We start from the raw sequence: 17,006 nt of genomic DNA on the forward strand, positions 1-17,006 counted from the left end.
AGTGCATCGATTAAAATGCATTGATAATGCTAAGTTCATAATGTTGCTCCATAATCTAATATAGAGTATACTGTAGTATCGACCCCCCATTGACAGAAGTGTTCAGATGCGTCCTGCAATGCTTGCAGTGAGCAGCAGAGGGCGCTAGCGGCAGTCTGCTCCACTGTGTGTCAAAGTGGGATGGAGGTCACCGTCTGGATGCTCCACAAAGGCCCAGAGAAACACAAACAAGCCTTCAGCCTCAAGGTACACCCTGCTCCCTTAACAGGCTCCACATTCATACATTTTCTCACCAGGTTTATTTGATACATTCAAATATTTATTTGAAATATTTTATTTCTATTTGTACTGCTTTAGCTTTTCAATGTGATCCAAGCAATATATATTATTTTTTCCTTCATGTATTATTGTCATTGATTTTAATGTTGTCATTTTTCATTATTACTATTATTATTATTATTATTATTATTATTACCAGTAGTGGTATTTTTTTACCATCACTAATTGTTGCCTTGATTTATCTTGATTTTGCCAACTAAATAGCAGATAAAATAGCAGTGGTGAAGATGTACTGCTTCTTTAAACCACGCTGGTTTAACGTTGCATTTGTTTTCTTTTCTCCGTGCGGTTTCTAGTTCTATTTAAAACACGTAATAAATAAACGGAATCATAAAATATGAATCACTGGAACCATCACTGTAATACAGTTAGGTATTTACAATCACCTCTTTAATGCTCATAATCGAGTTCCGTGCATTTTTCAATTACATCTTTGCACATGTGCGTTCATTTTATTTGTATTATTATTTTTTCACATAGACTCTTATAAATATATACGTATATATAAATATATATATGAATCATTGATAATATTATTGTGGGAACGAATGGCTTGCCCCAGTGTGTTGACGTTGCATATTTTATAAATACAAGATTGCTCACGCGATTTACAGACTTAATTCGTTGCATGAACGAACGTTTTTTCCAGCAAAATATATTATAATATACCAAAGAAACGTGTCATGGGCTACACCAAAAAGCTTATTCTATATACTTGGTTATCATTAAATGTGCACATTATTTTTATTGTTATTATGATTATATTGTTTTTTTTCTTCAGGCTGTTATCACCTCTGATCACCAGGTGCACCAGCTGAAAGGAGACATCACAATCACACAAAAGAGCCAAGAAAGCATGTGATGCTCTCTCGCACATCCTATCCGTGCTTTTTCACAGTATACATGACATAAAAGTGCCTTTCCTTCTTCTTGCCCAAAATCTTTGGATTATTTTTTGTAAATTGTATTTTTCACAGTGAGTTTGATATTTAACGTGTAATTTTTCTCATCAATATTATTGTTTGTGTGCGTTACCATTGGGCAGCAGTGCGGTGTTCTCCAATAGCATCCCAATGCAGTGAGTGGGGAGTGAAAAAAGTGCAGCCGTGCATGCAGGAGTGGGAGGTTCCACTCGCCTCAATCACGATGTGAGACTTGAGCAGCGACACGAGCACAAGCAAGCAAGCAAGTAGCCTCCTGCATGAGTTGGTGTCGGGACATCTCCACTCTCATCACTTTGGACGTCCTTGTCTTCTGTCTCTTCTTTGGACCAACTTTGATCACATCAACAAATCAGCTCTGAGCCGCCGAACTCCACGAGAGGAGGAAGAAGAAGAAGTAGTAAACGCTTCCTGGGTTCCGATTCTAACAGGTGACAGACCTTCTTCTTTCACTTCTTCACTCACACCGCTTTTGTGACTTGTGTGTTCAGACTTTTTTTTGCCATGCGGCCGCTCTGATTGCGTGTGTGTGTGCGTGTGTGTGTTCATGGATACTGCAACAGGTCCCGTGTCACTGCAGCGACGCTCCTTGGGAGAACAATCCGAGACGTGCATCATGTTGGACGGCATAAAAATGGAAGATCATCCGCTGCGATCGGGACAAGCCACGCTGGGTGTCATGCTCGGTGAGTTTCTTCAAAATAAAATAGAAATGGTCATGTTTTAAAATGAGATCTGCGCACACTGACCGATAATTGTTTTAATTTGTGTTAAGTGGCAAATGAACTTATAGAGGCCGATTCAGCAGGCCTCTTTTTGTTGTTAATTTAAAGATTTCATGCGAGTGTATTTGGATTTCTAGGGACAGAATGTCACCACCAGGCCGTGTGTGAAGGCTGCCACCGTCCCATCTCTGACCGCTTTCTGATGAGAGTCAACGAGTCGTCGTGGCACGAGGAGTGTTTGCAGTGCACAGTGTGTCAACAGCCTCTCATCACCAGCTGCTACTTCAGAGAAAGGAAACTTTACTGCAAGCATGACTACCAACAGTAAGAAGTGACTTTCTTTCTCTTTTTTTTATTGTATTTTGGATGCTTGGCGGCGCTTTGGCCTGCTCATTTGTTGGACCACACATTCACCATATTGTGCTGAGCCATGTTTGACCTTTTTAATACAAGCCATTTAAATGATATTACAAATGAAATAAAACACAAAATGAGTCTGCTGGCACTGCAGGAAAATGTACTTTCTCTGGGAGTGTACAAAACAAATGAACTATTTAACTGACGTGTTTAATTGATGCGCTATCGCGCGCATTTACATTATTTTCAGATATTCGTTATTATTATTATTATTCATTGTAAATAGCCTTTTTTCATCAGAATTTTTTTCCTACAAAATGGTGCGACCATCGCACATACTTATGCAACAATTCGTCTTATTTTTTTTATTATCTCTCCATTTTTATTTCCCATAATTAGGATGGTTTCGCCACAATGTCTTTTTTTATAGATGTAAATATAAAAACACAAATACACTAATCTCAGAGTGTCAATATACATACATACATATATATATATATATTATATATACATATACATATATATATGTGTGTATGTATATATATATATATATATATATAAATATATATATATATATTCAAATCCGATGATAATATTATTTGTTATTTCACATTTTCATTCAAAAATGATGTATTGTTATATTTTCTCTCTTTATTAGTTTCAACGTGCGTCAAACAACGCGGACTCGTGAGGCATTTAACCGTTTGCAACGTGCAGCTTATAGTTGTGTCAATATGTCAACCTGCAGCTGAACACGTTTTTTTTTAATGAAAGGAAATTATTAGAATTCCGATGATTAGCATGTGTGCCCCTCCCTTGCACACGCAAACATATACACCGTAGTTCAACTCACCGACATATGCATGACCCAATTATGACTACTAGAGTTTGAAAAGCAGGAGTGAAAACGATGTGCTCTTGTTGATTGTAATTATTCATGACATCATCATTTGCTGTGATGGAAAAACAACTTTAATTAAGATGCAAGGATCAAGAAAAAATACTGTGCTTAATCATTTACTTCAGAGTCATTCATTGATAACAATAAAATACATCCATTGTAAATAAACATTTCATATTGATTTTAAATTGCTGCTGTTGCATTCCCTCACTCCAGTAGATTATCACATAACAGGGAGGCAAATATCAAGGCTTAGCAACAGACTTAGTAACAGTGCTGAGCGTTGCTGTTTGGGCCTTGAGGACCCCTGGGTGCTGTGTGTTTCTCATTGCATGGGCGCTTTTCATGCTTGTCATCAAATGTTCAGCTTTTTGTCTGTGGCCTTTTTTTTCTTTTTTTTTACAATTGGACTTCTATTAATGTGACATGGTGGCTCTCTGCTAGACACCTTGCAAGGAACAAAGAGTTACATCCATTGCCGTGTGTGCTATTCACACACACAGCTTTGTGACAGTGTAGTCTGCGGATAACAATGGAGGGGGGGAAAAATCATAGCTGTAACTATGGGATACCAAAGTCATGGCGTCACGGCTCAGAGGTGGTGGAAGCCAACAGAGAGACAAGGATCTCTTCCTTAGGCCTTCTTCTTAACCACGGCCTAGTTGTGCCTGGTTGTAAAGAAACAAGAGATAAATATATTGGATCTTTCTCCTACCACAAGTTACCAGTTCCTTTCCTTTTGTCTTTGCTGTCTTTGGTGTTCGGAATGGCGTCCACTTGTGTGGCCAAATCATAGCCGAGGCGAACACAACAACAACAACAACAACCTGCTGGGCGCCATTCTGCTCTCACATGCTGTTATTCAACACATCTTTTAATTCTTCTCCCACTTTTCAACCCCCTACTCATTCACATTTATGGTCAGAGCTAAGCGGAGGGTCCTTCTGTCACACAAACACACACACGCACGCTCAGACAGACAGCATCCCGTTTTTTTCCTGTTTATTCCACTTGCAATGATGGGATATTTAAGGATGTAATTGGCACCTTTTTGACTTTTATGACACCCAGTTAAGATGCATTTGTCAGCCCACAAACTGCTTGGGGCTGTGAAGAGAGCTCCTAGCATTCTAGGTCCACGTGCCTAATTACACTCCAACAGCACCTGATTCATGCTCCGTAATCAGCTCTCACAAGCTATAATAAATCAAGGAATTGGCAAGCAGTCTTTTTGCACACCTTTGGAACAGCTTTAAGTGCAGACAGGGGAAAACAATTGTGTACCGTGTTATTAAAACTCCCACCAACACGGTTCAACCTGCCGTGCTCCATATAGTGCAATTATATAGTAACAAGATTAGATTTTATTATCCTTTCTTCCCATATGTTTTCTTTCTTCTTTTTTTAACGCCACACAGCTGACCCGTGTTTATTGTTGCCGTCTTGACCTAAATTTAAGGAAATTGGAATTTATAGACAGGTGAAATACATTTAACAGCTTGCATTTTTATGCCAGATTGCCAAGTAGAAAATGCAGTGCTCTTTGCCGATATGTGGACCTTTTTCAAGCATAATAACATGCAAGATGATTTTAGGGGGAATGTTTCACTGTTCAGAGCAGCTGGAGCTGTCGAGGAGCAACAAGCTTGGACGAGACAGGCGCTATGTACGAGGCCGAGTGGAATTACACCACCCCGAGAGAGAGGTTGTGTTTGCACCCTGGTGTTGGCAGGTCAATCATGCATCATTAGAGAAAAGGAGATCTTTTCCCTTGAGGGATCTATCCTGTAAGCAAGCAGCCATGTAGCGAGGCCATCAGTAGGCCGAGGTGCCGGGCAACACCCTTATAATAGACTGCCTTGTTAGAAAGTGCTACAGGCTACAGTCACATATGCTATACTTTTAATTACACCAGAAATGTTAATCTTGTGACTACATCACAGAATATCTTATTTGTAACTTGGCCGCTGCATCAATTTCTCTTCTGTCTAATGCAAATGTGGTAAGCAAAATTTCAAATCAGGTCATGGTAGTATGAGGAGTAGATCAACAGTGATGAAGCCATAAAAGTGGGGCTCCCAGAATGGGTCTCAGCTCCCATGTTTGCTGGACGATCCCCTGGTGTGCTGAGAGCTGCTTTTTTAGAACTGTTTGGAGTGCCCTCCTGTGAAATTGTTGTTTTTTAATTAGCCGACCTTGTGACGCTGCAGCCGTGTGCCGGATAGATGCTGACGGCTGGCTTTCTGTTCGCTAGCTCTACGTGTGTGCATGTGTGAGCATGTGTGTGTGTGTTTGACTCACTCCAGAACACCACCATGTGGCCGGCGTACACTCTTCCACCAAAAACTAGGCATGTTGTGTTGTCAAACCGGCTAAGTAATTTTACAGTTAAGCAGCTTTCGTAGGACGATGTGTGTTTGCTCCGTTGTGGAAGACTCCCCCCATTTAAAAATAAATAAGAATAAAATGATAAAATGTGTCTTTAACCACTGTTCTTGGGTAAATAAAATGGAGAGCAGTCTAATGTTAGAAACGCTAAGCTGCATAATATTGCTTCAGCTTGTTGGGATTTTTAGTGCTCGGCGTGGAGCAATAGCTCTAGCTGACCCCGTTCCTCTGTAAGGAAGTATTGGGTTCTGTGTCAACATGGCTCGGCCTGTCTCAGCAGCACACTCGGATGCATCGTCTGTCATCTCACTAGAACCGGTCCGCTACTACAGTACATTTACATGCACAGTATTGTAATACTTGCCCGGGGTAGTATTTATGTATGGCAATTTTTGCTTTAACTGTTTTTTGAGAGATAAATATTATATATGCTCATATGGGAATGATATAGGAAGGGCGACAGGGAATATAAAAGTGTGCGTCTCATCATTTGAGAGACAAAGCACTTTGCAGGATGCTCTGGGAAGCCACAGAAGCTCAGCCATGGTGAAGCCAATCACCGCTTCAGAGGCCAGTCTGGTGGTGAGGGATGTGGAAAGAAGCTGTGTGGCTTTGTGTGTGTGTGTTGTGTGGGTGCGTTGGTGCAGGGGAGGAGAAGGATCTGCCCATTGGGATCTGCCTGGTGTGCTCACATTACACTGGATGACAGTGGAGGAACTCATGTGTGCACTTTGTTGGTAGCCACAATTTAACCTCATCTCCTAAAGCTGGCTGTTAGGCAGCCAGTGGGACATGTCAGTCAATCAGGGATGCTAATCAGTGACGGCAGAGAGAGAAAGTCCTGGGCTTGGCAACAGAGTGATTTTTTTCATTACGGGCTCCAAGTCCTCAGGCCTTCAGGTTTATTTTCACAGCATGACAAGTCTTCATAACAAAAGGGAAAGCAACCACAAACCATTAAATGCAATTTGCCAATTAGATTTTGGGTAAATATGTGAAACACTGCTTCTGAAATGAACTCTCACTCTCGAAAAATGTTTAAAATTATAATCTTTCAAACCATGAGGATGAACATGTTATCGATGCTGACGGCGTTTCATGTATAATATCGTCACGGGTATGTTGGTGCAGAATTTTGCCACATTTGTTAAAAACCTTCACATCCGTTTGTCTCATTTTGCTCATGTGCAAACCATATTTGTTTAGAAATAGCCCCCCACTTGTTTCTTCAGGCAGCCTGGTGGAACGTGCATGAGAAATGGAGACACGGCCTCTGCTGCTGGCTAACTGTGTCGCTGTTGGCCCCGGCCAAGTATATGTGATCCCACTCTGGAATGTTTTTCCAACACGTGGGCTTTTCGCAGATACGCTCGAGAGGACTGGCATCACAGTGGCAAGTGCTGCATTCAGACTGTTGTGTGCTCAAGGCTTACTCTCACACTCATGTCACACATTCTAGCTCTACATGGCAATGGGCAGCACCGTGTGTTTGTTGACGTGCACCCCACATTCGGTAAGGGTGTGGGCGATTGTGCGTGTGTTCATTTGCTTCCTCTTGCTTTCTGTTTTCCTTTGTTTGTCTGTAATCTAAGCTCCCTCCACCGCCCTGCATTCACCCGATTTTAGTCTCTATTGCCACACGTCCTTCTAAATTTCAGCAGATATTTGTACAGATACGACAAAAAACATTTCTTTGTCTTTCTTTCCTTAACCCTTTTAATCTTCATCAAATGAGATTAGCCCCTTCAAAAAACGGTATTCCTGCCCAAAAGTGACTGACAGAGATTTGCACTTTTATCATTAAGTGTGACACTAAGCTGTTCGGAGCTTTGTCTTGAATGGAGGGTCTGACGGAAACGGGGGCTCCTAATCCTTTTATTTGTGTCAGACCCCGAAAAAAGGGAAGAATGGGGCCAGGCCGTAGAATGCCATAGCCCTTAGTCCCCCAGAGACGTGGCCTCCACAGCCAAGTGAGCATGAGACGCATCTTATGTGGTCTACGCATCTGAGCGGACACGTACGCATCACCATAAGCACATTAGTACATCCACACTATGCTTGGTATGTCCACATAAACATAGTGTCTTTAATATGTTTATGTATTTGTTACCACAGGGATACATGCATTGAAATGAGTGTGTAAATGTTCTCAGCAGAGGTCGTGCTCGGCTTTGACTGGCAATACTGAGCGCTTCAATCCAGGATGAGATTAATAAAGTTTGCTGGTCCGCTGGTCAAGGTCCAATGCTGGCTTTTGTCTCCGGCTCACATCGAGTTGTGGGGCATCAGCTCCTTTGTGTTTGCACCCTTGTGGTAATCCATCTCCCGCAGGAGTCCCCCGGGGCACTTTATTTACTCATTCAACTGTTTGGAAGTCTGTTAGACTGCAGATCAGATGCAGTGAGACCAATGTGATTACTTTAACCAGCACTGCAGATTCCTGCCCGGCATCTACTTTTCACCCTGAGCTCTGCAGGTGGGAGGGACGCTCCTCGCTGGTTGATCTTTCTCCGGTCTGGGTTTATAGTCATTCTAAAATTCTTGTCGTCTAACATGAAAATTGAAATGACGTGCCCACACAAACACAGTTTCTTTGAGTTGCATTTTCTTGGGTTCTCTTTTAGTTAATCATCATTCGGATCATATTTGTCTGGTGTCGCAGTGTAAAAAATAACAACTATGTTGTCTTGCCAACAATGAGATGGATTTGGTTATCCATCCATCAACATAAACCCAGAGCATGTATTTGGGGCTAAACCCCATGTTAAACCACTGCAGGCTGTCAGGCTCACTGAATGTACGTCCTGTCTGCCCGCCTGGTGTGGCTGGGGAATATTGCTGCAATCTGCTGCCAGGCCCGGCATCTACAGCGGGAGCTCTCAAGATTCACTGGTTAGCACCAGCCCGCTGACTGGTGGTGGCTATTTTGGCAAGAAAAGTAACCCCATAAGAAAATAGCACGGATTGGGTTTCTTTGAGTCTCACTCCCGCTCGTTGTGACCAGCCCCCCCACAGCCAGCCAGCATGATTTGTGCATGAGGTCCCGTGACCCTTGGAAGCTTCAAAAAGCACTGAGGGGAAATATTTGGATGATCCTGATGGGGGAGTGGAGATGTGGGAGTGAGGCAGTGATGATTGGGGCCTGGTAGGAGCTGATGTAAGGCAAGGCAGACGCAAAGACTCAGCACTATACCCTGAGTTATGCAGTAGTTGGTAGCAGAGTGGAGAGAAGATGGTCCTGGACTCTCACAGCTACCACCTAAAGACCCGTGTTCTACATAAAAGGCAACAGTAGAAATTGAGAGTGGAAGGAATTTCATCTACATGTACCAATGATACTGATCGTCTGTGCCCCACTCCCCTGCTGTACCCACACCGTCCCTCCTCCTGCTCCTTTACCTTAATGTTTCTCTGAAAGCTGCTTCAAATGCATCTTCTTGGGAAATTCCACGACTCCTGACTGCTGCAAACTGATCTGGTGCCTCTGAGACGCTGGTGGATAAAGGGATATAATGTGAAGAGTTTTCAAAGTGTTTTTTGAGCACATGGGATCTTCCACAGCTCTTTTTGGAAACTTGTAGTCTATTGCTATGCGAAGTAAATCTGTGACGGGGTGAAAGCTGGGTTATGTGTTCTATTCATCTACATTTTCGCACATTTAAAACCTTGTGGTATTGGCTCCCCATTCTAGTTCATCTCAAAGGTGTTTGATGGGGTTCAGGTCAGGTCATGTCAAGTTCTTCCAAACCCATCCATGCATTTATGGACCCTGCATTGTGCACTTGGGGGCAGAAAAGGTCCTTCCCAATATTCTCCCAACACTGTTAGTAATAAGATAAGGTACTAAAGGTAGACCCTGAATAATTAATTTGTTTTGTCTCAAACTTTAGTCCAGGTCCCTATATCCCCCTGTATGTCCCATGTCCCTGTAGGTAAGACGGTGGGCAGTGAGGCTTCCCACTGCTTGTACAGCTCGCCAGCTTGTCTCCAATGGGCCAGCTCAATGGTTGATGCAAACTCCACCTCAGCATAAAAAAAGCAAAAACTGCCATCTCAAGAACCCACCCCCCAACCATCAGTCTCTGGCCTCAATACATGTCGCTGTTTCCTCCTGAGAGTAGGTGGACTGAGTAAGCACACTGACCCCCTGAGTGCCTGTCTGCCTCACGTTAGCCCTGCAGGCTCAAGCACACAGGGGTGCGCCATCCCAGCCTGAGGCTGGAGCTGTGCCCTGAAACCAGAGCTCCAAAGTTGTGTTGTGATCCCAGCTGGAGAGACATCTCTGGCTAAGAGTGGAGCCCTCTCGCAGCACGCAGCCAAGGTCACCGCTGGCCTCTCAACCTCCATCAACGCCACAGTGCTTCTGCACAGCACACACTTATACAACATTATTTATTGACTTGCAGTCACTTCTGAGGATCTGTCTTGCAACAAATACCAGACGACTGAAGTTTTGATGAGGTTACGTTTATTGACTCATCTGGCTCGAGAGGCTCAACAACTCAAAATGTTCCATTTTTTTTAGATGGATGTTTCACGTGAATTTTAATGTCAGTAATGACATACTGCCAGCAAAACTACAGTGAGGCCGCCGTTTGTTATGACTGTGTTCAACAGTTCCCCCCTCAAACTTGACTCTGTTAAGTAACCGTGAAATATGGTTTTAGGAAAAATGCCACTTTGCCCTGAATGTCTCATTGCAGTTTCTTAATACGGCGTGTTTATCTCTGCATTTGATCGTGTGTTTTGCATTCCTGTGTGAAATGGCTCGCGTGTGTGTAACCAAATGTCTGCATGAGGAGCAATGCCGCTTGCGTGTTTGTGAAGTGGGTCTGTCACTCGGCCAAGGATTGGACATGCTATTGGCAGGCGACATCGTCTGTGAATTCTCCTCCCGGTCATGCTGCTCTGAAGGCAGTAAGCGGTGCGTGCCACCAAACCGCCATCCTGTTCTCCCACAATACTCTTGTCTCTATCATCAGCCAACCAGGCTGCTCCCTGCTCTCCTTTCCTGGGCCTCATTGCCTGAGCTGTGGCCTGTAGATGAGTGCTACATCCTGGCTGTCAGCACCGGGGTTAGCTGGGGATTGGACCAGAGTGGAAATGCAGTATCAGGCTCTGTCTGTCAGCTCCTCGTTCCACTTCCTCAGCACCTCTCATAGGCAGCTGCAGTCAGTGGCACAAACACGCACGACATACAGTTACGACTGACTTGCATCTCCTGTTTGACACTGTGAGGGTCACCCTTCAAATAGCCATATTTGGGTTGTTTAAAGCATGGGTGTTGTGTTTTTAAACACTTCTATTTTGCCAAGTATTTAATTTCAGAGTTCTGAAGAGTGGCCACTCACCCACAGCCCATGTTTGTATGTATTTACAGTTCCTTACAGCTCTTGTTTCAACCGTCTTTCATAGAGACACCCTCACCCATTCATCAGAAGGATACATATTTGCAAAATGTCATTCATAGTATGTCATACAATTTCCTCACAGTGTAAATCTAAATCTAAATCACAGTGTATATGTTCAGCCAGCAAATGGAGCCATACCTTCTCTGTGATACACGCACAGGTACAATATGTGCTGTCTCACACACATCTGCACTGCACATGGCTGCAGGAACTACACACGGTGGAGGATTTGCAACTGTAATCACATTAATTGGTCCGTCTCTCCTTGGAAACATCACATGAAGACACCCTGGTAGCTTACAGCTGGATGCAGCTTACACTAACCAGAAGCCAAGGCTTCAGGAGCAAGGTCATAAGAGTCGGAGTGTGCATCTCTGCGGCAAACGTGTTTGAAAAACTACCACCACACATACAGCTCCTTCCGTTTGGATAGAATGTCCATCCATCTCGGAAATTCTAGACTCATTTAAGCCTTCAGTTTGTTTTACCTACATTTGGTGCCGACCCGTTTTATTTTATTGGCAACATAAATTCATAACAGAGTCAATGCTGCTTCCGTATGAACGTTCTCCAAGATGCGTGGACGTTCAGTGCAGCTGGTGTTTTTCTAATTAGCCACAAGTATGTCTATGAGTAGTACTATGCTACACACATGCTGCCATTCATCATTTTATTATTGCTTTTCATTTTAACCACAATTTTACACACATACTGTAAATAAAACAGTAATGTTTGCTGTCTTTTTCTGAAGCTTTCAAATGGTGTTGCTTCTTTAATACTGAGGTTATAGCCAGACATAATAAATAATATTAATGTCCACAAATACAGGAGACGTTTCCTGGCCAAGGCTGTGATATATTAGTGCTTGGCTGAGTTGTCTTAAATGCCCTTTATTTTATCAGATTCACATATAAGTGGGATGTGGTTTACCAACTCAGAAAAATTCAGATGGTCTTAGGTAAGCTGTAGATCCCGAACAGACCAAGCAGGCCTATACACACGCTTTCATGATTGTCCAAAATTTTCTTTCCGCCTGCACTACCTTATGTGGTAAAGCCTGCACTGCTGGCACATAAGACGAGCGAAATGAGCCATAAAAACGTATTCACAAATTCTGCTTCACCCAGCTCTGCTTTTTTCACACATTCTGGCGCTAATAGGCTCTGACACACCCTAAACAACTGCCCTTGCAAAAATTGTACGCCGCACAGGCCAGCAGTTTGGTGTCCGGGAGAAGCCTGTGGCTATGGAGCCAGAGAAGGAGTCATGCCCTGCTGTCCCACAGAGATGACAGGAAGATAAGAAAGAGAGGTGGCCTCTCCACACAAAAACATCCCACCATGAACTAACCTATCCCGGGGCTGAGCTGGAGGAGGGCTTCAGGACTCATGTCAAAATCCTTCCTTTCTGCACGAAAAAAAACATTCATTGCTTGATCGAAGCGGGGATACTTTGAGTGAAGTTGACTTAGTCGCCCAGTAGCCACATGATACCGTATGATATCACAAATATCTGTATCAGGTTTTTGCTTAAACAGCATGCCTCTGTGTATCACAACTTTGGCTTTGTGTCGTGGCCTCCTACAACAACAGCCACAGGAATAAAAGAGCGAAAAAACTTAAGTGCAATTGACAGAATCTTGGCTGACACAACGGCTGCAGTTACAACTTGGGAAAGTGCTTACAGTTTGCAATATTTGAGAGGTCGAAGTAAAAAGGGTAGCCATTCCTTCTAGACAATGTGTAATGAGGGAACCGTAGGGAAGGAGGAACAGCGAGCACTTTCTGGAAATTAAGGGTTCAGCAGCATTAAAACAGATTTACACCACCAGCTCTAAAACAGTTTTCTTTTGCTCAATGGGTCCTCCTTTGCAGATATTTCGAGGAAGTAATAAACTCCGCTGACAAGTGTTGGAGTGGCTTTGAACATGGGCAACAGAGCTACATCACTTCTGTCACAGTGCCGCCGCTATGCATCATTAGTTTTACAGAATTTTGCCTGTTTCTCCTTGTTAACAGCCTGTGGCCTTGCCCTCATATTAGGACCAGCTTGTTGTTGTTTATTTCAAAGAAATGTTGCACAACTATCTCTAATACTTAAAGCATGGTGCTGTGTATGAGGGCAAACCCACTTCATCTAGCTGTGAGTGGTATATTTTACCGTGTGGTTTAAGCCGACAGGCTGTTTTTTCCTGATGGTTAAGTTCTTTTGAAGCTGTCTGCATGGTCTAGAATGAGGCCCTGCACAGTGTAAGATGTCATACTCCCACTGTGCTGACCAACATGCTGTGTGTGCCCATAACATTTAATGGTATTTTGGCAAATGCACATGGAAACTCTTACGTTGCCCAGCAATCGCATTACATTGCCTTCTTTCACTGCATGTATTTTTATTTATTTTTTTACGTTTACTCTAAACTTTGTCTTTGTCTTTGACGTACACAAGTTCTATCTTAAAGAACAGAGTAGAAAACAAAAGAATTCCAGTCAAACCCCAGCTTTTTTTTTTTTACGGCCCCGTTTTCACATGATTTGTTTTTTGTTGAAAAATTTTTGTACAATGACAATCTATTCCACTTGCCTTGTGCTGTTGGGTGCCCAAACAAAGCACCCTACGCGTTGCTGACTCACTGTTCATGCATTTTTTTTAGTGTGACTGCTAAACAACCCAATATGGGGAGAAAGGAAGTTGCCAGTGCAAAATAAGGTGAGAGACGCTTTTTATTTTCTTTTCGACAGAATACACGGGAAGACTGCGTCAACAATAAGTTTCATCCAATCATCATTTATAATTATTTTGAATTGTTTTCTTCATGTAAAGCTATGATAATTCTCTTTAAAATATATATTTAAAATATTTGTGTGTGTCTGCAACAGATTCATTCGATTTACATTATTTCCTGTACGTTTCGGTTTTCGTCTGACCTTTTGGAACGAATTCATGATGAAAACTGGTGTTCCACTATTTAGCTGACTATTATTACAATTGAAATTATATTAGGATAAAACCTTATAAGGAAAAAAAAGACGCGTTTCTTGCATTCTGACAGACTACATAGAGATTATCATTAAAAGTCCTCTGGATTTGGGAGTAGAGAACAAAGGTTGAGGATTAGGAAGGTTGGTGTGAAAAATGAAAAGGAAGCAAACGACTTATTCATCTTTCTTACGCATTTAAAAAATGCTCGTCCTTTACTTACGTCTTAAAATTGCTGTTTGCATTTCATAAGGCCAGTTTTATTGAGCTATTTTATTGACATGCAAATGTGGTGTCAACTGAGAAATGAAAGCAAAATTGTCAAAACAGCAACAACAACAAATCTGCACATTTATGCAGAACCCCAAATAATCTAATGTGTTTTTCCCTTACCGTTCAAAAGAAATTAAATTTAAAAAAAATCTTGTTTTCATCAAACAAACAAAAGGCAACCACAATGTTACTGCCTAAAGATTTTTAAATGGTATAGAGTAACAAAAACAAGACATGCATAACATAAACATCCAGAACCAAATAGCCAAGCAACACATTTCTCACTTGGAGCCTGTTGTCCTCTTTGCCCTTGCCGGTAACTGGCAAGTTTATCTGTCACTGCACTTCCGTGCACAGGCCTGGCATGGAGCTTTGTGGTGATTAAAATGTCTCGCAAAGGTAAGTGTTTACGGTGAGGATCCATAAGGTTAGCAGGATCAAAAGTTCTGTGGAAAAGACGTAAAGCAAAACGAGCAGAAATCATAAACAAAGCAGCCGGTTGGTCATACACAGATGTACGCCGTGTAGAAATAATGGTGGGGAGACGAGGCATCTTTCCTGCTTTTCTTTACTGCGATGTGATAAAAGTCCAAAAACAGTTAGGCACAAAGAATAGCAGGAGGGCGGGGGCTTTTGTGCTGTTTTCACTGCCATTGGATGAGACATGCTTGTAATGCAACATTCTCAGGGAACCTGAATTCTAGGACACCCACAAATTTGAACAAAAAATATATTTTTATAGAGAATAATTGCAGAAAATGCGAAAAATGCGGAATGATACGGATAAATCAACATTTCACCTTTATTGAAAACACTTGTTGGCGAAGATGTCGAGAAACAGAGAGGGAAAAGGGGAGGGGGGAGAGAGCAACTTTGATTGTTTGGGATCTCTGTTTTGTTAACACATTTAGCCTTTAAGCAACATTATCTTCCTTGATTTTTTTACTTTCTTCGCCAGGATTGAACTTCCCGTAAATGCTGGCGAGATTGACCATGCGGACAGCATCTTCGTACTTTGCGATGACTTCTTTCCTGAATTCAATAGTGTCTCTCACCTTCTTTTTCAAATTGCTGGCACGCGCAACTTTCCTTGGCCCCATGGCGGGTTATTGGCAGTCACTCAATAAAAAATGCACAGACAGGAAGTCACCAATGTGTAGGATTGTGAGTATGTGGAATTATACAGTACAGGGCAAACCTATGCACAATACTGTACAATAACCGAGAGAGTGTACAAAACATTTTTTGTCAAAAAGTGGGGCGTTCAAAAACCGAGGTTTGACTGTACAGTACTTGAATTCTTCAGTCCTGGGTTTGTATGTGAAAATCCATTTGACTAAATTTTTGTGTCCTTAAAGGCCCATTTTTCCCATCTTTCTGCCGTGGTCACATGACATGCTTTAGCTGTGGGGTTTTCCTGCTGGCATCTTCCAACTGTGCAACCTGCTGGAGTGGGAGTGGTGTACCACCCGGGTCTGCCGTTCCCATCATGTTCAGTCATTTGCAAGCGGCTAGAGCTTTAAGTAGGAGTTATTGCTGGTGAGATAAGTATGGAGATAAGCTGGTCCTTTCCTGCAAGACGTATGAGGTGTCTGGACAGTGTGACAGATGCACCTGACCTGGAAATAAATTATGTGAATGTAGTGCAGCACATGGGCCTCCTTTGTCATCTGTCAGTTGTTTGTTGCGAGCAGAAATGTCCTAGATTGTGACAGAGATATTAGAAAATGCAAGCATTTCAGCCTTGAACTCAAAGCCCCCCCCCCAAAAAAACCTTTAAATCTGTTGTAGTTCAGATTGAAAAAGAGATAGCTTTTTTCCACGAAGGTGTGTGGGAGAAGCATTCCTTCAGTTCACAATCACCAAGCTCCAGGGCCTCACCCAGCCTTTGTTCTTTGACGTCTTTGCTCTGGTTGCCTTCTTCACACCAGGTGAACTTTCAGCCCCTCACCACTTTTTTTTTTTTTTATTTTTATGAGGCATGTAAAGATGATGAAGCTGACATGTCACAGGCTGTCACCGGCATTGCAAAATGAAAAGAATGCTGTGTTTAACCCCCAAACAAATTTGATGACACTTCACTTGCCAAAACAGTTTGCCCCATGGATGGGAGCCAAGGCACTTAAAAGAGCAACATCCTTATGATGGCACACTTAAGCACACCTGCAGTCGTTCACTTAAGCCTTTAGAAAGCACTCAGTACTTGCCACTTGCTATGGCACCCATAATAACATCAATAAATGTTATTAATAACGCATTTTATTCAAGTCCATTTTTTAACATACGTGCATTTATTACATTTTACATATTTGCTTGGAGAATTCATGTGGATTCACTCTCTCATAGGGAGGAGTCCATTTTGAATGCTTACTAATTTTTTTGGTATTAAGCTAAAATGTCTCTCATGCAATAATATTGCTGAAGAATGCCTGACGAATGCCTGAAGAATCACAGTCAAAATTTATGAGGCGTCATTTGCCATTTTCCAGTTTGCTTCATGGATGATCGCCAAGACACTTGAAAGCACACTAAAGCATGCCTATGTACAGTATGTATGTATGCCTGTGGATATTGTCATTCATCCAGGTCACTGTATTCTCAGGGCATTGAATCAATCGCAACCGGGCTGTTCTGAACAGTTCAGTTGTGATCGATTCATACCCATATCATTATTTTCCACTTCACGCTTAGACAC

General features: G+C 42.3%; 1 protein-coding gene across 3 annotated transcripts in view; it reads left to right on the forward strand.

Annotated features, from left to right (window-relative positions):
* The first annotated feature begins 1,496 nt into the window (after positions 1-1,496).
* lmx1bb (LIM homeobox transcription factor 1, beta b) overlaps positions 1,497-17,006 on the forward strand; it is a 52,402-nt gene continuing 36,892 nt past the window's right edge. For 2 of the 3 annotated variants that reach the window (XM_054774910.1, XM_054774911.1), the window contains exons 1-2: positions 1,828-1,966; positions 2,143-2,329. In XM_054774910.1, coding sequence (XP_054630885.1) covers positions 1,828-1,966; positions 2,143-2,329 — 326 coding nt within the window. Of the gene's footprint in view, positions 1,712-1,827; positions 1,967-2,142; positions 2,330-17,006 lie in introns of those variants that run through there. The other variant, XM_054774912.1, reaches the window with a different exon arrangement.

This window comes from Dunckerocampus dactyliophorus, chromosome 4, assembly GCF_027744805.1.
Source record: "Dunckerocampus dactyliophorus isolate RoL2022-P2 chromosome 4, RoL_Ddac_1.1, whole genome shotgun sequence".
NCBI lineage: Eukaryota > Metazoa > Chordata > Actinopteri > Syngnathiformes > Syngnathidae > Dunckerocampus > Dunckerocampus dactyliophorus.